Raw genomic sequence first — 20,637 nt, 5'->3', positions numbered from 1 at the left:
TGTACATAACAAACCCCCAGGTTCTCATCATCCAGCCTCACCAGTGAGCAGTATTTGCTATTTGACTTCATATTCTCCCCACCCCATCTGTTTTTGTGCTTGAGAATTCTAAAGCTCATCTCAGGTATCACTTTACTATAAACATTTCATTATGTATCTTCAACAGATGAGGATTTAGAAAAACTAACTGCAGTACCCTAAACACACCCAACAATATTAACAACAATACCTCATTAATTAGTATCTTGTCTGTGTACAATTTTCTGTAATTATCTCAAATTACAGATGTTTTTGTTTTTTAAATGGTTCAAATCTGTATTTAAACAACGTATACATATTGCAGTTAATAGGTCCATCTTTTAAGTCTTTAAAATTTTTAAGAGCTCCCCTCCCCTTTTATCCATGAAATTTATTTGTTGGACAAATGGTGTCATTGGTAGAATTTTCAGCACTGTTGATTTGGCCGATTAATATCCTGTTGTTGTTTTTATCATGTTCTTCTGTCCCTCGCTTTTCCTGTAAATTGGTACTTAAATCTAGAGGTTTGATTAGATTCATCAGTTTTCTTTTGGCGAGAAGTCTTGATGGGCAGTGCTGTGCGCTCCCTGTGTGACCTCCAAGAGGCACAGGATGCTGTGTTGTCCGGCTTCCACGGAATAGGTTGATCAGTGCGTTCAGGTGTTGTCGGACTGCTCCTTCCTCTTTAACTTCCACATCAGCCTTTCCCCTCAGGCGGTGGTCTTTTTTTTTTTTTTTGACTGTGCCTTCACATTACCCCCGGGGAGCTTAAAACATCCAAATGCTCAGGCCACACCCCAGACTAATGACATCAGATTCTCTGGGAGTGGGACCCAGGCATCAGTATTCAAAGTTTCCCAGGAGATGCAGATATGTAGCCAGGTTTGAAAACCACTGTTTTAATCGTTTAAGCGGTTATTGATATAGTGCATAGATACATGAATTCATTAGGGATTGAAGCTGGTGATTTTCCAGTTCTATTATTCTTTCTGCATTTATTAGCTGGAATTTTTCTATAAAAAAGGATTTTCTCTCATCTACCACTTGATTATGCTGACATACAGTTTATACTGATACAAACTGCTGAAAGGCAGTGTAAGTGTCTTTGTCTTAATTTATTAATTTTCACAGTGACTTGGTGTCCTGGTACTTCCAAAGCTACCAAAGCAGTTTGTTTTTTTTAGTATCATGATCAACTCAGGGAATTCTGTATAGTTGATTTGTTTAGATTCATTGCAATCATTATTCTCTTTTAGTACAAATTGTCCCATTTTGGCCAACATGAGGCTCTTCCTTTAGGGACTTCTGACATGACTCCATTTGTTCCTGACAGTGTCTTTGCTTCCTGGCAAAGAAGATATCCTTTAATGTTTGACTTCTATTTAGTCACAAACTGTTTGGAATAATTTATAAATCAGTGCCTTAATTAGTTTTTCTACCTATGAGCAATATATTGATCTTTTGTTGTCCTTATGGGGGAGGAGAGAGACTCCTTACCAACTTGAAATACAGAGTTTCAGTAATAAGCAGATTTGCAGAAATTTGAGTGAGAGATTTATGTGAATTTTCATTTATAGGCGGCACTAGCTCATGTCAGTGGGTATACATGTAATATATACTCGATGGTTTTTGAAAGTTTCTGCAGTGTTGCATTCTCAACATTGATCATCAAGAATATAAATAAGTATATAACTGGTGTATGACCATGCCATGCATTAAAAATTAATGCTAATGTCGAGTAGAACTAATTTGAGCAATGTGTAACAGAACTATGTTAACAGATGAAACTGAGAATAGTGAATATTCAAAAATGTTAATATCAGCAAGCAGCAATAGTTTAAACGTGGTACTGTAAAAGTGTTTAGTGTTCAAGTGTATATTAGGGGTTATTTTGGATTATGGGATTTGTTGGTTGTAGGACTTGGAAAGCAATTGGGAAATGCTATGATAGCCTCAGAGTGAAACTGCAGAGACCCAGAGCAGAGAGCTGATTTTTAAAAAATTATGGAGAATATTTATTACCTTTATTCAGGGGATGGGTAGGGGAGGTTTAAGGCCTGTCTTTATTCCTTTTTGGTCCAAGTCCAAATTGAATATGTTAGGAATTCACTTACAAATACATATTTGGTTTGATAAGAAGAATCAGTTTTGATATATTGATTTTTAATTTCATGGGAAAAGAGCCCATTAGGAATATTTGAGATCTCTGTGTATATTTTGTGATGCTGCTTCTCTTTTTCGGCCCAAGATGAAACTAATAGCCATGATGTGTCTGCTTATCTGCTATCTCCGGGCCTACGCCTGCCGCTGTCAGCGGCTCCCTTCTTATCTGGCTGCTGGGCCTGCGCAGTCAGTTGTATGGGAATGTCAGTTCCATTAATAACCCAGGGGCCGGACAGGCAGATAGTGGAAAATGGGCGAAGAGAGAGAAATTGCATTTAACCTGGTGTTCAGAGTTGTCATTTTCTAGACCCTAGCATAGCTGGGTAAAGGCAGGCTAGAGGGCGTGGTAGCAAATCCACTTCTGACAGAATCTCACTTAGGAGCCAGAGAAACACCGTGATACCAAGAGAAGAAAGAATAAAAGAAACTGGGGAAAAGGTAAAGATTTGGGATTGGAAACACTGGAGGAAGCAGTGCTAGGAAGAAATGGCATGATCAGAGTGTTCTGATAGAGGTGCTGACAGCTTTGTAAAATAAATTTCATTTTGATTTAAAATATTATAATTTTTGGCATTTCACATGAACAAAATGCATTTCTGAAAAAGATTTTGTGGAAGGATTGATTCCTCCTCTTAGAGGATTTGGGGGTTTTGTGCTGTTTTGGTTCTGAATCCATCCATTGCCACAGGGAAGAGAGCAGATTTTAATTTTCTTCATGCGGGTAGAATGACTCATCTTCTGCGGGAGCTTAAAGCAGCAAGTATTCTGTTATTTCCCATCATTCTGAGGATTGCCTGGGGCTCAGCTGGGTGGCTCTTCTACTGGTCTCACCTGGAGTCTGTCAGGCAGTTGCCATCAGATGGCGGCTATGGCTGGACATCCGAGGTGGCTTCTTCACTCTTTTTCACCTCAGTGTTCCTTATGTGGCCTCTTTCTCCAGCAGGGCAGCATGGTGCTCTTATGGGGGAGCTAAGGGCTCCAAGAGGGAGGAAGCAGAAGCCGCTAGTGTTCTTAAGGCCTGGGCTTAGAGGTCCCAGAATGTTTCTTTTGCTGCATTCTTTTGGTCAGAGCCAGGGACAAGGCCAGTCCATATTCTATGAGGAACAGTGTGAGCACATGGGCAGGGAAGATGTTATTGGCAGCCATCTTTGCAAATTACCTACTTACAATCTGTGTCCTTTGCCTCTCTCATCTGTGTTCAGTTTTTCATTGTTTACAGTAGAGAACTTTGAACTATCTTTGCTCACTCTCTTTAACACCTGACCACTGAGTGTCATTAAACTTTCCCCCCTGTTTTCTGTTTGATTGGATAGATTATTTCCTATTGTTGATGGATTTTTTTTTACTTAGCTCAAAACCAGTAATAAGTAAAACCACCAGTAATAATAAGTCAATATATTGACTTACAAAACTGTTTGAATTATTGAATTGAATTGAATTTTGCATAGGTGTAAGAAATACCTACTAGATGTTAGGGCCCCAGCACCAGACTAAGTCATAAGGGTCCCAACCCACTCCCAGTCGACACTTCATTTTTCCCCCATTTTACATTTGAGTTCCTTAGAAAATAAACGTAATTTCAGTATAGATACTCCTGACACCAGCTTCCTGAACTTTATAGCCAAAGACTCAGCATTGCAAAGGGCCATGCCTCACTCTGTGTCCTTGCTGGCCTAAGGTAAAGGGGACAAATCTGCTGCCTTAGGTATATTTCAGTGTTGCCAGCACTGAAGTCACTGTGCAGACTAACGAGAGCCTCTTTGCAGGGGTTTGTAAGGATTAAACTAATGAGCCGAATGGACCTGTCCCAAAGCAGAGCAGAGTCAAGGTTGTGTCCTTTAGGGCTGCAGAACAGAGCCTTTGCTTAATTCTGATGTTAAGTCATAAAATGCATTTATGAGTATATGGAATAATTCGGCTTATTCTGCCAGGCTTTTGAAAATCAAAGTTGAGTTTTGGCAAAGTGGCTTGTATAGATCTGTAAAAAGATGTGTTCTAATGAGGTCCTATGAGTTGTCCTAAGTCATTTCTGATTTCCATTAAAAATTACTCACAAAAAAAGAGCTTGTCAGAGAGAGCGATTTGGAAATGAGGAAACCTGAGAGAGTAGAAGAGAAAGTCCATTCCCCTTCTCTCCTCTCCCTACTTCCCAAACCCTCCCTGATCAAGGGATGCTTATATTTGAGTGTCCTCTATCAGCATCTAATGAAAGTGAGAGCTATGTGGGGTTGCCACATGACCTTGTGAGGAAGAGCTGGAAGCTCTTGCAGACTTCCCAGCCTGGAGTTAGCTCAGACACAGGCCATCAGTATTAAATCAAAACAAACAAAACAACTCCTCAGGCGATTCCAAAAAGCAGCCTAGCTTGAGAAGCAGAGCCCTGTTAGAGTATTGCTGCTCAAACTTGGATGTGCACACCACTCTCCCAGGGACCTTGTTAAAATGCAGATTCTTGGTAATTTTGCATTTCTAGCAAGCTCCCAGGTGAGGCTGGTGTCCCTGGACCATGGACCACACTTCGAGCAGTGATAGTGTAGGGCAGGACTTGGCAAACTTCTCACTTAAAGGACCCGATAGTAAAGATTTGGGGGCTTTGCAGGCCATGTGGTCTCTACCGCAGCTATTCAAACCTACTGCTGTAGCACAAACACAACCATAGACATTATGTGAACAAATGGGCATGGGTGTGTGTCAATAAAACTTTATTTACAAAATCAGGCAGCAGCTGGAATTTGGCTTTCAGGCCATAGCTGGCCAACCTGATCTAGAGCTTTTCTAGTCTCAAGTTTTTGACCAACACCTAGCTGCTTTCTTCTCTTGTTGGGCTAAACCTTGAGTAAGAATTGAGTGGGTTTGTAAGAGGTTACTCGATGGCTTGTTGAATGATGAATAATTGATGATGACGTTTAGGCTGCTGTTGACAAACAGCCTACATTGTCCCTTAGCTGTTTCTCATTGCTTTGACTTGAGTATAGGTGGCCTTTCAGTTTTGCTTCCCTAGACTGCCTTTTCAGAGGTAGAGCAAAATAGAGCTAAAATTTGTTCCAAAATATGGCCCATGAGCATCCCAGAATAAATAACCAGGTCTGAATTATGAGGGCTTATCTGTCTCCTACCACTCACTTCTGGAGTTTAGTCTGAAGGGATGGAGGCTGGTCCTCTGGCTGAGAGGTAGACAGCAGCAAGGTACATGGACCCACGTGGGTCACGCTGATGTATGTCCTACCCATATGTGTGTCTGCTATGGCAGCAGAAAGTTACATGTTGCTAATAATACATTCTTACAAGCAGATAATGCAGGATCAAGTTGCCAAAATTTGGGGGGACCCGGATTTGAAACTGAGAGCTCATCTCTCAGAAGGCCCATATTCCATCTCATGGGCTTTGAGTAAGGTCCAAGGTTCCTGGTCTGCTGCTTACGGTATATTCCTGCATTTCTAACCTCACGACCAGTACCTGATCCACAGTAGAGGTTTAACGAAGAACAGTACTTTTGTTACTGCTAAAGCTGTTATTTCTACTGTTACTGATTCTGTTTAGCTCAGAGTGCTCCTCTTTGAAGACGACCTTTTCTCCCAGGTCCTTTCCCTTCCCTTCCATCCCATCTTTTCTTCTACATTCTTCTGTTTTTGTTTTTGCATCCCATTCTCCACCTGTGACTGACTGTGAACTCCTTGATGACAGGAATACAGTTTGTTAAACTGTGTATCTCAACTCCTACTACACACAGAACACAGATGGATTTCATAGATGTAATGCTGAGATGAGAGAAGCCAGACCCAAAAGTACACACTTTTTTTTGAAGTTCAAAAACAGGCAAAACTCATCTGTGGTTCAGAGGTCAGAATAGTGGTTATCTTGCGGGAAGATGGCTTATTAACTGGAAAGGCACCCGAGCTAGCCTTCTGTATACTAGAAATGTTTGAAATCTTATCTCAGAGCCACTAGCACAGGTTTGTGTATGTTTAAAAACAAGTCTTTGATTTGTACATTTAATATTTGTGTACTTTGTGTGTAACTCAAAAAAATTTTTAAAGAGATTTTCCAGCCTGTGGTGCTTCTTTGGCAGTTAGTAATCACTCAGTAAACTAAGATGGGATATTGAGCAGATATTACAGTGAAGGAACTGATCAATCTTGATCACCCTGTGACTAAGGCCAAATTTTAAGGAACAGGTAACAAACATTTTGAAAAACATGGTGGACATAGTTCATAATTAGAGTTCACACTGTTATTCACAACACTGCTGGAATCTTCACCTGGCTGTTTCAGAAAATTCAGTAAATGGGGATGGCAGGACTTGTTGTTTAGAACTGTTTATGCGGGTGGTATGGCAGGGAACGAAGGAGAGAGAAGGATACAGTTCCATCAGATTGGTGGAAAATGTCATTTTTAACTGAGTCTCTATTGCTTCTACCTTCCTCTTTTCCCCTCCTCCCTTTGTCTTTTATGAATTTTGCTTTGAGATGAAATCTGCAAGTCTCATAGATGCTGCCAACACTCGTGTGGCAATTCTAGCAGATGGTATTTGAATCTCGGGTGTTCTGTGAAAAATGAAAAGACCAAACACATGAACAAATAAATGAAGGTTGAATTAATCTTTATAATTAAATGGAATATTACCCTGTGATGACTGATTTTTGCTTTCAAACTAGATTGCATGCTAATTTTTCAGTGAACTGTAATTGTATTAACGTGGCTTTTTAGATGCCTCAGAGTACTTAAAAATAGATTTTACCAAATTACTCAGAGAAAAGTTACTAGAACTTTTAATCTAAACATCTCTGAGATATGGGGATATATTTGCATCATGGCTTATAGTTCCAGAGCACTTTGCTGTTGTTGGTTAATTCTGTGTCTCTATCTTCCTGGGATTTAGGTGGCATTAGCCAGAAATTAGGTTGAACTGCAAGTACCTGAGACACATTAAACAATTGGTGGGAGAGCAGATCATGGGGTTTTCTCCATAAAGTATCCCTAATGGCATAATAGTGGTGACTATTAATGAAATGCCAAAGGAATATGGAAGCAGTGGATGAGCCCTCTTCTTATGAATGGATAATACAATGTCAGGAGTTCTCCGAAGTGGGTACAGATACCTTGACAAGTACCACAATCGACATCAGAGAATGTCTCAAACTTGAGCATGCATGAGAATCCTTACAGCAGTGGTTCTTAACCCAGGGTGATATTGTACCCCCAGGGGGATATTTGGCAGGGTCTAGAGACATTTTTGGTCACAACTGGCAAGAGGGAAGAGTAGACTGGCATCTAGTGGGTAGAGGCCAAAGATGCTGCTGTGCATCCTAGAGCTGCACAGAACAGACCCCTCACAAATGAGAGGAATTCCGCCTAAATGTCAGTAGTGCCGAGATTGAGAAACCCTGCCTTATGGTAAGGTTTATTACAGTGCACATTCCTCAATTGCAATGCAGTCATTCTGATTTGGTAGGTGTGCGGAGGGTCCATGAATTTGCATTTTTAATGAGCTCCCAAGTGATGCTGATGCTGTTGGTTCAAGGACAGAGCTTTGAGAAGTCTTGAACTAGAAGACTCCAGTGTCAAAGGAACAAGTAGTATGTGTGGGAATTGGCTCTACAGCATCCCCCTTTTAGGAAAACTATGACATTTTACATTTACCTAATTTAATAATTCAGTGAAGTTATATTGTTTCATCTCTCTCCTACGTTATGAGGGAAGTAGTTTGAAGTTTTTTTAGTCTAGTAAAGAATTGTTCACGTCAGAGGTAGACCTCAGTGGAAAGAATGAGGACAGTTCTTGTTCAGTTGGACTGTTGATGAGAGAAGGGATATGTTATTTAAGTTAATCTCGAACTTGCCTCCTGCTTAAGTAAGTAATTTAACAATTAGAGGAGGATTAAATAGCTGATTAAATTCATCTGAGAAATGTTAGGTGTTAGGGAGTAGGTGTTAAAAAGGCAGCCTCATTTTTGGTCGGGATGGGGGGGGTTGATTGAACTCCAAATGATTGAACACAGGACCTTGTGCATGCACGCATGCACTCTACCACAGAGCTATATATACCCACCCCCCTGGGGACTGTGTGTAAAATGTGCATTTCTAAACCCTTTGAATCTTGACATTTGAAAATGATTTTTAATAATTTGTGTGCTTTTTTTCTTTTTCCCCCAAAGGTGCATTGATTTTTCCATGGTATTAATTCCCCATTCTGGTTAATATTTGTATGCTGATTCTGCTTTAAAATTCAGGTATTTACCTCAACAAAACATGAAGCATGATTACACGTTTAATCACATTTATATTTTGATGAAACTGCCCTAAAAGATTAGCCTTTGTCCCTTATTTTTCCCTTGCCATCTTTACTATTAGTTTTGAAAAATTTGGAAACTTGTTAGGTAGAAGAGATGTTGGCAGACTTTTTCTGCAAAGAGCCAAATGGTAAATATTTGAGGCTTTGGGCGCCTTGTGGTGTCTATTGCAGCTCCTCCATTCTGCAGCTATAGCGTGGAAGTGGCTCTAGACAATACATAGGTGAACGAATGTGGTTGTTGTTGGAGAGGAAAAAGTTCTCCTCTACTACTCTTTGAGGTTCAGTGTTCGGGGAGTCTGCAAATGAGACTGACAGAAGATGGATTAGCAAGAGAAAAGACAAAGTTTATTCCCTTAGATAGGTGGGAGCTCAAAGAAAATGCCGCTCAAAGAAGCACTGAGAATTTGGGCCTCATATACTATCGTTTTTTTAAAAAACATTTTTCTTCTTTATTGAAGAATAGTTGATTCACAATATTGTATATCAGGTGTACAACACAATGGTTCACAATTTTTAAAGATTATACTCTATAGTTATTATAAAATATTGGCTATAGTCCCTGTACAGTATATCCTTGTAGCTTATTTATTTTATACATAGTACTTATATACCATCTTAAAAAGGGGAGGGAATTAGGATTTCCAGGGACAGTACATGGTGGGAAATGACTGAGAAATATATGGGGGAAACCAACAGAAGGTAAGATTTGTTTTAGTAAGGTCTGTTTATGCAATTTCTCATCCTGGCGCTGACTTCTCATCTCTGGTGATAGGAGTCACTATGTTCCCCTGGTATGGGAAGCCTCCCTTAACAGGGATTTATGACTGGAATTCTTTTAGAAAATCTGCTTTTAGGCAGATAAGGGGAGTGCAGAGTATATCTGTTGAGTTTCCAATGCCTTCAGCTCAAAGTAATTCTCATGGTGCAGTGGGATATTCTGGATCCCTTTATCATGTTCCAAAAAGTGTTTTTTTGTTTTTTGGTTTTTTTTTTTTACAAAAACAGGTGATAGTCTGATTTTGGCCTGTGGGCTGGGCTGTTGCTTGCTGACCCCTGATATAGAGCCCTTGTGTGGAACAGAGGAAAATACCATTTACTTTGGCCCATATCAAAGCCTAACTATAATACAAGATTGTTCCAGCTCTTGGGCTTTTATTATCTTGACTGTGTCTGGACAAATGGATTTGGTTAATTGAGGCTTAGGATATTTATTTGAGCAGGTCTAGCAGCTGTTCTGTTTGGGCAAATTTTGTGAGCAGTTTACTACATGTAATTGAAAGTAATAAAAAGACATTGATTTTTAAAAAATTATATGATCTGGCTACTCTCCTATTCAGCTTTAAAGGGAATACATGAGAGTTGCCATTATTTTTAAGATAATACTGCCCGTAACCCTCAGAGAGACGTGTTGTTTTATGGATTAGTCATAGGATGGTTTTGGGTTCTTAAGTCTGCTACTCCCTGCTCCATCTATCTACAAAGAAGACCCATATGTTGGCTTTTTTTTTTTTTTTAACTTTGTTGAGTGGAGCGTTCACCCAAATGAGAGGCTTATCACAAAGATACCAGGGAAATAATTAGTGCTGGTATGGCTAAATTATGATTTACCTGTGCTGGAGGAGTTTCCTTTTTCAGACTGGAAAAACTGCCTACCTTCAAGATACGTGGAGTAGGTGTTTTCAAGAAAGAGGATAGATGGATGGAGCTTCTTTATAATTCAGAACGTACCTTTTTAGAATGTTGTTCATATCTCCGTGTGGGAGAGAAATGGGGATCGTCTGCTATACTGGGACATTATTCACGCAGGGTTAAGGATGGAAGACCTGAAATCTGAGCATTCCTGTCTTCCAACTCTTGAAAAATCAGAACTGTGACTTGCATGTATAAAGCCCTCTGATTCATGGGGGCGCTTATCTCTTTTCCACCCCAGCATGATGCATGAGCCTGCAAACCACACCCAAAAGCAATTTACAGAATTGAAGTTTTTGAAGACGCATAATAAATCACTGCCATTCTTATCAAGCAGATAAAATGTGATTTGTCAGATAACTGTGTTGTTATTATTTGTGGAATCCAGAAAGCCCCCAAAGATATTAAAGCCTGTTCCCCAGGCTAATTTTCATCAATACCATTAGCTCTGCTTAGGGTAATATCTTCAGCCAGGGCATCTATACTAGTCAGTCATTTATTTGGCATTATGGGAATTGCTATTGTTTTGAAGGATAGTGTAATTCATGCACAGTCTCCTGAACTTTCAGGTGCTTAAACCTCAAAATTTTGATTGATGTTTAATAGTTATTATAGAACTCATCAGAGAAAATGAGACCTTGGCGTGGTTAAGCCTGACTGAATCTTTCAGAGCCATTGCGAGTGTAAGAAAGTCGTGCTATAAATTTCTTGTAAAAGAGCAGTTGATCATCAATTGTTCTATTTTTTTTATGTTAAACTGGTAAAAAAGAAAAAAATATGCTAAGTGACTTACCTATGTAGAGGAAACACAAAGCAGTTTAATTAAGTGATTAAAGCGATCCCTTTGATGTAATAAATGCAAAACATTAGAGAATTTACCTGACTCTCCTAAGTGGCCAAGTCAGTGGGGATTAAAACAACTGAGCTTTCTGTCTCGATTTCTGCTGATCAGCTTAATACAAAGTGGCTTTGAAAATTCTGGAGTAAAGCAGTCAACCTAACCAAACTTTAAATCAGTTTGGTCATCTGTGTAAAAATTATACATTGTTTAAGTGCTCATAGCCAAATCAAGCAGAACTATAGTTGGTTCTGTTCTTCCCACCAGCACTATCAGGTTGTAGTATACCTTATGGAAAATTCTGGGAAGGAGGGGTGACTTGGGAGTTTAAATCACGTTGTGTTTTCAGTGTTCTTTGTTTTTCTGATTTCATTTGTGATAGATTTTCTCTCTTTCTCTCTCACTTTCTCTCTCTCTCTCTTTCTCTCTCTTGGTAATAATCTTTGCCTTATGAACTGTCTGTTGTCTCTACAGAAATTAATTGTGATTTTTTTAAGTTCTAGCCCTAAGACTTTAAGGCAAGGAATAAACTCCCAAGCAACTAAGATTTGTTGTGTATACATATACATGTTAGTAATAGCAAAGAGCAAAACAAAAACAAAAAACTTAATAGCTAAGCCATGCACACACACGCACACACCCCATCCCATTCAGGGTGGGTCAATTTGACAAGCATTGTTGAGCACTTACTGTGTACTAGGCCTTGTGCCATTAATTGAGGCAACTCAATGAACAATCTACCCTCATTGAATTATCTGCCTCAGCCCAGCAGACTATGGCTCTTGGGCCATATTCAACATGCCACCTGTTTTTGTACAGCCCACAAAGGTAAGAATGAATTTTACATTTTTAAATGGTTTTAAAAAGTCAAAAAAAAAAAAAAAGAAGAATATATCATGTTACATAAAAATGACAGGAGATTCAAATTTCAGTAGTGTCTATAAATAAAGTTTTATTGGCACACAGCCATTCATTTATGCATTGTCCACGGCTGCTTTCCCAGGTACAAGGCAGAGTTGAATACTTTTGACAGAGACCATATGGCCTGCAAAGCTGGAAATATTTACCATCTGGCCCTTTACAGAAAAAGTTTATTAACCTCTGATCTAGGTAATCCGAGTTATGTTTTCCCAATTCCTTTGTTATCCAAATACTTTTTTCAACTCTCTATTTCACTAAATTAGTATTAGAAGCAATTTTATTCACGTTTTACAGATGAGGAAACTGAGGAACAGAGAGGTTCAGATAATTAAGGTATCACTGATACTTTGTAGTAGCGATCATGGCAAGTTGTCGTAGAATGTTTTTCCTCAGTTTTTTAGCACAGATACAATGAGGCTATGGATTGTCTTATATATTTTTATATTCCTTTTGCACTGAGGGGAGTTCTGAGCCTAGAGGGCATTCTCAATAAGTATTCATTAACTGAAATAACTTATGTTAAAAATATAGTTTGAGGGGGAAAATAGGCAACAATACAATAATTGTAGGGACTGCAACACTTTCAACAAAGAGATCATCTAGACAGAAGATCAATGAGGAAACATTGGACTTGAACCATACTTTAGACCAAATGGACCTAATAGATGTATATAGAGCATTCCATCCAACAGCAGAAGACAAATTATATATATATATATGTGTGTGTGTGTGTGTGTGTATTTTTTTTTTTTTTAGTTGCCATCAAGAATCAGTTCTAATGGATTTTAAACATTGCTCCATTTTCCAAAAAGTTCCCTAGGTTCTCACAAAATCTCTTTTCTCCCCCATTTTTTTCTCCTCTGGTAAGATTGGTTTATATGGATGTGTGCCTTGATGGGAGCAGAATTGAATGATGTTCTTGGTCGTATGTTAGACTATAACCTTTTATATTTTCTGTTAGTATTGTTGACATTGATCAGAATGGGTTTACCATGGGTGTTCCATGTGGGGAACACAATGATGATTAAGTGGAATAGATCATTAGCTTCATTTGAGTAGTATCAGAAAGAAGGTTCTCTCAGCTACAGAAACCTCCTTTATAATGTGATTTATCCCTTTGGTTAATGAACTACTCTTTTAAATATAGATATCTCTCCAGGTTAATACATTAGATTGCTATTAGTCACTCACATTTCATTATAAATTAGTTTGAGGTCCCAGTGACAGCTAATGGGTTAGCTGCTTTGAGGGAATAACAGTTTTAATGGGGTGAGGAGGGAAGAGGGAGATAAGTTTGGAGCACAGTGTATTACCAAGGAAAGGCCAGTTTGAGTATGATCAGAGAGCAAGTGGTGTGAACGCACAAGGCCTGCTAGGTGTTGGGAGGAATGGATATAGGAAAGAGAAAGGAGGGAAACACAGAATCCAAGATGGTGAGTGCTGAAGGAAACCTTTTCTTTGATCTTTTCTAGAATTAGCTTTCGTAGTGTTTCTTGTGTTTATTTTCTGAGGTGTGCAAGTAGTGGCCCTCAAAAGAATCCTCAGACTTTTAGGGAGATGTGAAGAACCTGAATTCTCCTCGCTCATGCTTAGAGTCTGGCTTCACTCGGGAAATCTTCCACCATGCTTCAGGAATCTCATGGGTATATCTGTCTCTTCATTGATCACAGGGTTACTTCAACACCTTTCTCCCTCACCACACGGTGTGGCCCCCTGAAACTGCACCTGTGACTAAAGAGAGTGACATTATTCCCCAAGAGAGTTCAAGTATTTGGTTAAGGATATAACCTGGCCTCGGCTCCCCTGAAAGACCCTCCAAACTTGTACACAACAGTGTTATTCTAGATCCTTAGAAGAAGTCATGTTCCTACTTTCTCTGGGTAATCTATGGCCAACATTCATTCATCATGTACTCTGGACCAAGGCATACAAAAGTGCTTTGTGTGCAGTGTCATCCTGAATCCTTGCAGACAACTCAGTGAAGTGTAGGTACTGTTTTGTTTTTTTTTTTCTCAAGCTACTTCTGATGAAAAGAAGAGCATGTTAGGATTACATTCTGCTGCAGCTAGTGGAAAACATGACATATAAGGCCTCAAACAAATAGGGGTTTATTTTCCTCATGTCGTGGAGTGGGAGGGAAGGCAGTTCATGCCTGATACGGTGGGCTCCAGATGTCACTGACTCTTCATTCCACCATCTTTAGCATGTAGATTGCTTCTTCCTGTTAGTTGCCTTGTGGTTGCAGGACGACTTCCCTACCTCTGGCATTGCATCAGCATTGCAGGAAGGAAGAGGAAAGGCTAAAGCAGTGTTCCTACCCAGTGGGCAATTTTGCCCCTAGGAGACATTTGGCAATGTCTGAAGACATTTTTGGTTGTCACGACTTGCTGGGAGGTATTGCTACTGACATTTAGTGTGTAGAAGCCAAAGATGCTGCTAAACATCCTACAGTCTACAGGACAGCTCCCACAACAATTATTATCTGGGCCAAAATGTCAGTAGTACTAAGGCTGAGAAACCCTGGACTGAAGGCAGAGAGCATGTGCCTGCTGAGTCTTCGTCTTTTAAAATGGATTCCTGAGAGTGCATCAAGGACTTCGAGTTACATGTCATTGTCCGAAATCTCATCCCATAGCTAACTCGAACTGTAAAGGAAGCTGGGGGATGCAGCTGTTTTTTGTTGGATCCGTTGTCATCCTGAGCAGGATTGGGGTCTGAGAGTAAGGGAGGGAAAGGAGGGTGGATATTGGGTAGATAATAGGCAGTATTTACTTCAGAGGGGTTAAGTATTTTGCTCAGGGTCTCGCGAGTAGTTGAGATCATTTGAGCTTCCTCTGTTGAGGAGGGATGTCCAGTTGTCATGTGCAGCCCTTTCTAGAGGTCTTTGTGAATAAGGGATAGAAATGCATACACTGGTTATGGAAAACTCTGGAGGTTTTGATCACCTACAAGCAGCCTAGGAAATATTTCAGGAGATAACGTGCAGTCTTTTATCCGTTTATTCCACTGTTCTCTCAGTATTTGCAGTGGGACGTGCCTTGCCTTCTTGTCACGTAACCCAAGGAGTAATTGATTTCAGGCCTGCCCTTCATAAGCCATCGTACTATTGGTGCTTCATTTCTTCCATTCTGAAAAAAATTAAAAAGTGGTGTGATCGTTATGTGCTTTAAAGGGTATATCAGAGTTCATTCAGGAAAATGGTCACCCTTCTCAGTGTGTCAAGCAGATGGATGTTTAACGTGGGGATGTGGAGGCTTGTGCATCATTAGGAGGGCTGGGGAGTGAAGGGCAGAGCCTGCCAGTGATCTCTAATGCTCCCACAGAAAAGGAGTCTTCTCAGGAGAACCTGAGAAGCTGCTGCCAAAGCACTCTGCTCAGCAGACGCCTCGGTGCCTGCCCACAGCTTCCAACAGCGAGTGAGTCCATGGTGTCTCCTCCTCTTCCACCTTTCCAGTCTCCTGGCGGCGCTTCTCCTGGGCAGAATCTAGCCTGGAGCTATGTCCCGTGGGGTTTTGGGAGATGTAGTTCGGAAGCTTCTCAGGGAAGAATGTAGAATGAGGTGGGTGGGGAGATGTGAAGTGACAACAGACTGTCTGGCAGAAGGAACATTTGAGTTGGAACACAGGCATGTGTACGTATGTACACAGCACACTTTTGGGGAAGAAGAGCATTCTTTTCAGATGTTGGCAATGTTGCTACTAGCATTATTACCTTATTCTGTCTGTGTGTTTTTAGGAGGTGAGTAGAGATTCTTTGTACCTCTGTTCTGGCTCTCTTCAAGTCATGTTGTTGCTAAATCAATAATAAAACAGGATTCGATGACCTGCATCTATAGTGCAGAAGGTAATATATTCTGTGAAGCTCCACAGTGCAGTGGGGGTCCCAGAGCGTGAGGTTTGAAAAACAATGCATAATTTACCACCATGCCCTGGAAAGAACAGTGTTCGGAAAACAGTTATGGATGACTCAGCTTACATATTTCTTCATTTTTTAAAACTATCTGGATCTCTTTACTTGTTATAGTTATGTGTATGACTTGTGTTGAGCTGAGGAAGTATAGTGAGGAATTAAATACTATGAGGGAAGTAATAGAACAGTCTCAGAACAAGGTAACCTATAGACACATGGTGTATTGTTTGCTGTTGGGGGAGAGTTGTAACCTCTAGTTACCTGCTATCTGGGTCACATCAGGCTTTCAGTGTAATCCACAGGGTTGGAAGGCAGAATTTGATCTGTTCTATATTTGAGTCTGTGGAACAGCAAAACCCATTATGACTGTGTCATACGGCACTTGTAAAATCCTCTCTGAGTCTTGAGTTTCAACTGTCTGCTGATATTTAATATTTGAATTATCTTAAGGAAGATAAGGAAAGCATACCATCTTATTCTATTTGTTTCTTGAGTGAGGAAAGTTGAAAGAGACTAAAGGGGAAAAAAACCCCATTATTAAGAGCAGTGTGTGAAGGTCACTGGTTTTGCTTTGGTAGAATGAAAGCAATGTGTTTGAGGTTGCCTGGTGTCTTATGTTTGGTCTTCTGGAGGCAAAGCTAGAGATGAGTATTCATGTGCAAGTGATTTGTGATTTATTCAGCAAGTGCTCCCAAGAGAAGCTAGCAAAGGAATAGAGGAAGCCAGGGAGGGAAGGGTGAGAGACAGGCCAGGGTGCCATTTCAGGGGAAGTCTCAGTTAGCCTGATCCCATGGGGAAGTCTGGAGTGCAAATTATACCTCATAGTTTGTCCTGAATTGAAGCAAAGGAGCTGGACTTTCATATTCCTGCTACAGTCAGTCATTGGCTGAGGGATGCTGGGTTGGCAGTGGGGAGGGAGCCCAAGGTGGATAGACTCGCAGGAAGTAACTGTTTGGAGTGCCAGCAAGGTATCCTTATAGCCCTGGGGAGGCCTTCAGAGTCTCAGGTGCTGGCCATTAGAAAAGAAAAAGAACAGGGATGCTGGGGAGGGATAACAGGGATCCCAGGGGACCTGGGCAGAGCTCCGTCCCTGTACCCTTTGAGTAGGCTATTCTTTTGTTTTTGTGAAACCCAGCATCTGCGGAGAGGAGAGAGACAAATTTTCACCTGAAACTGTAACATTTCTCAAGAGCAAGGGTCGGCAGACCCTTTCTGTAAAGGGCCAGAGAGTAAATATTTGAGCTTCGTGGGCCTCAGGGTTTCTGTCCCAACTCCTCAGTTCTGCTGTTGTAGCGCAGAAGCAGCCATGGATTCCATGTAAATAAGTGGGCATGGCTGAGTGCCAGTGAAACTTTATAGAAACAGATGGAGGGGGGAGGGGGCAGAGACCGGATTTGGCCCAGTGGCGGGAGTTTGCCAGTCCCTCATGTGGAGGCTCCACGTATGTGCCTAAGGTGATTTTTCCTTCATCCATTCCCTATATACTGTGAAATGGGGAATAACTAGTATGTCTATCACAAGGATGGTAATGACGCATCTTAAATTAGTCTGGACCCCTTACCTCCAGTTTTTCTGGCATCCTGGCCATCATTCATTGAGTTGTACAGTAAATCTTGCTGAAGGTGACTCATCTTATGTTACTCTTGCTAAAAATATTTTGTTTTCTCTGGTCTGTAAAGTAAAATACAGACTCACAGCATGGTGTTCAGGAATCCCTGTGATCTGGCCCAAGCTGGTTTTCCGTTCTCCACCCCTCGTGCTTTCTAGTCCAGCTACAGGAATCTACTCACCTTGTCTCTGCCGTGCTCTTTGTTTCCATCTCCTTGTCTTTGCCCCTGCCGTTTGCTCTCCTGGGAATGTCCTTCCTAGCTCTGCATTTTGAAATCCCAACCCTTCTCAAAGACTCAGTTTGGTCAGCTTCTCCAATAAGCTTTTTTCCCCAAGAGGAAGTAGTCTCTGCTCTCAACTTTGATAACACTGTTGTCTATAAATAAAAAATTGTCTACTTATAAATAATATTGTCTAAAAATGAAATTTTATCTTGTATTATATAGTTATTTGCTACATTCACTATATTTTTAGTATACTGGGGGCAGGGACTAACTTAGATTTTTTTTTTCCTTCGCAGTGGGCTCCATATAGTAGATATTCAGTAAACTGAGTTTTCAGATGAAGGTTGCATTTCTACATCCTGTGATTATTAATGATTTAAGTGCCGAAACTCTGACTTCATTTTTCTTTTTCCTCCTTGTAGGCAAGAGCTGTTTTGGCAAAAGTTGGTTATCCTGAGTTTATAATGAATGATACTCATATTAATGAAGACCTCAAGGCAGTAAGTGCTAAATTTACTCTATTGTTTTTTTCTGGCAAGTTTTACTGGCCTCATGCCTTTCACCTAACTCAAGTCCAGCAATTAAATCTGGTGGTGCCAAAAAGCACCAACTTTTGATTCATTCCTTGGCTAGGTATGAGCCTCGTTATGCCAGGCAAATCACAAGGTTTAGAGCAGATTCAAAACAAAGGAAGTGTCAGAAAGAATGTATAGCTGAGTGGGTGCTATAAAGCAAATGGACTTGGATTTGGTCTAATTTGATCATAAAGGAAAGAATTAAGCAAACTGAGTATTTTACAGTTAGTGAGCATGATCTAATGTTGACTGAATGATGTTTGTTGTTAAACCATCTTTATGTGCTTCGTTCATGTTAAATGACCAGTAATAAATCTGCCTGTCGGAAGTTAACTGCATTAAACTTTATGAGTGTTTTGGCAAATTAAATGCATATACATATGATGATAATTTATTGTGAGTTGGTCTGTATATTTGCAGTGAGTTACTGATGGAGGAATAGTAATTCTTTTTTATTCCAATATTTTGGGGCATATATTTTCCAGTAGATACGTTCATTACAGGTCTTTCTAATCACCACTGTTATTTTCTTTCCTACAAATAGTTCTGATAAAGAACTATTTTTCCTTACAAAAACCTCTGTTTTTACCATTCACTAGATTTTCTTGAAAAAGTAGTTTTTTTGGAATTTATTAAATAACTATGGTTCTGAGGTGTAGTTCTTTCCTGAAATTGTGGTTTAACAAGTTGCATATCTGAAAGCAATCCTAGCTTTGTACATGCACATCGGAATTTTACAAGATTATTCAAAAGTGAGTGAAAACTTTAATTAGACAGTTTCTCCATTGGGCTCCAAGATATGGCCTTCCAAAGCATCGATCCAGTTGCCATGGAGGAAAATAATTACGCTTCACAGTATTCCAGTGCTCATGCAGCCCAACTTAGTATACATTGTTTCCATACTGAAAAATCTAACTATTGCTATGATAATTAAAAATACTGACACACTTGCCATATTCATGCACGTTATCTTTTTTTTTAAATTGAAGTATAGTTGATTTACAATTTTGTCTGAGTTTTTGATGTACAGGATAGTGTTTCAGTTATATATATTCCTTTTCATATTCTTTTTCAATATAGATTGTTACAAGATATTGAATGTAGTTCCCTGTGCTATACAGTAGGACCTTGTTTATTTTATATATAGTAGTTAGTATGTGTAAATCTTGAACTCCCAATTTATCCCTCTCCACCTGCTTTCCCCTCTGGTAACCGTAAGTTTGTTTTCTATGTCTTTGAGTCTGTTTCTGTTTGTAAATAAGTTCATTTGTGTCACTTTTTTTTAGATTCCACATATAAGTGATAACATGGTATTTTTCTTTCTCTTTCCGGCTCACTTCACTTAGTATGATAATTTCTAGGTCCATCCATGTTGCTGCAAATGGCATTATTTCATTTTTATGGCTGAGCAGTATTCCATTGTATATCCAATCATCTCTTGATGGACATTTAGGTTTCTTCCATGTCTTGGCTGTTTTTAATAGCTCTGCTGTGAACATTGGGATGCATGTATCTTTTTGAATTAGAGTTTGTCATCTGAAAGCCAGATCTTTGTACATGCACCCCAGTGTTCATAGCAGCACTATTTACAGTAGCCAAGACATGGAAGCAACCTAAATATCCATCAACAGATGACTGGATAAAGAAGATGGGGGTGTGTATATATATATGTATATATATATATATACACACACAATGGAGTACTACTGAGCCATAAAAAAGAATGAAATCGTGCCATCTGCAGCAGCAACATGGATAGGCATAGAGATTATCATACTAAGTGAAATAAGTCAGACAGAAAGAGAGAAATATCCTATGATATCGCTTATATGTGGAATCTAAAAAAAATGATACAAATGAACTTATTTCTAAAACAAAAATATTCACAGACATAGAAAACAAACTTATGGTTATCAAAGGGGAGGGCGGGAAAAATTAGGAGTTTGGGATTAACAGATACAAACTACTATATGTAAAAAATATAAACAACAAGGTTCTACTGTATAACACAGGAAACTATATTCAGTATCTTGTAGTAACCTATAATGAAAAAGAATATGTATCTGTATAACAGAGTCACTATGCTGTAGACCAGAAACTAATGCAATATTATATATCAACTATACTTCAATAAAAAAATTTAAAAAAAAAGTGAATGCCTGAAATTTAGGAATTCAATGACTGTAGTGTATTTTGTGAAAAGAAAGTAGGTGCCCAACAGAATGCAGTGTTGGGTATATTTCCTAGTTTCTCCAGGGCCTGAACTTGAAGCTGTTAGATAACAAGCTTTTTAAGCACTTTTGTGAAGAAATGGCTTCCATCTGACTCACTGCCAAAGCAGACACAATTACCCCTAAGAGTTTCTAACAGTTTAAAAAAGACAGTGAAAAAAATCCAAATA

General features: G+C 39.6%; 1 protein-coding gene across 1 annotated transcript in view; it reads left to right on the top strand.

Annotated features, from left to right (window-relative positions):
• The window catches only part of PHEX (phosphate regulating endopeptidase X-linked), a 167,665-nt gene that overhangs the window by 88,992 nt on the left and 58,036 nt on the right, over positions 1–20,637 (top strand). The window contains exon 13 of the mRNA XM_010998806.3: positions 18,084–18,161. Coding sequence (XP_010997108.1) covers positions 18,084–18,161 — 78 coding nt within the window. The remainder of the gene's footprint in view (positions 1–18,083; positions 18,162–20,637) is intronic.

The sequence above is a fragment of the Camelus dromedarius genome, chromosome X (assembly GCF_036321535.1).
Source record: "Camelus dromedarius isolate mCamDro1 chromosome X, mCamDro1.pat, whole genome shotgun sequence".
NCBI lineage: Eukaryota > Metazoa > Chordata > Mammalia > Artiodactyla > Camelidae > Camelus > Camelus dromedarius.
This window is presented reverse-complemented; position numbering and strand designations above follow the sequence as displayed.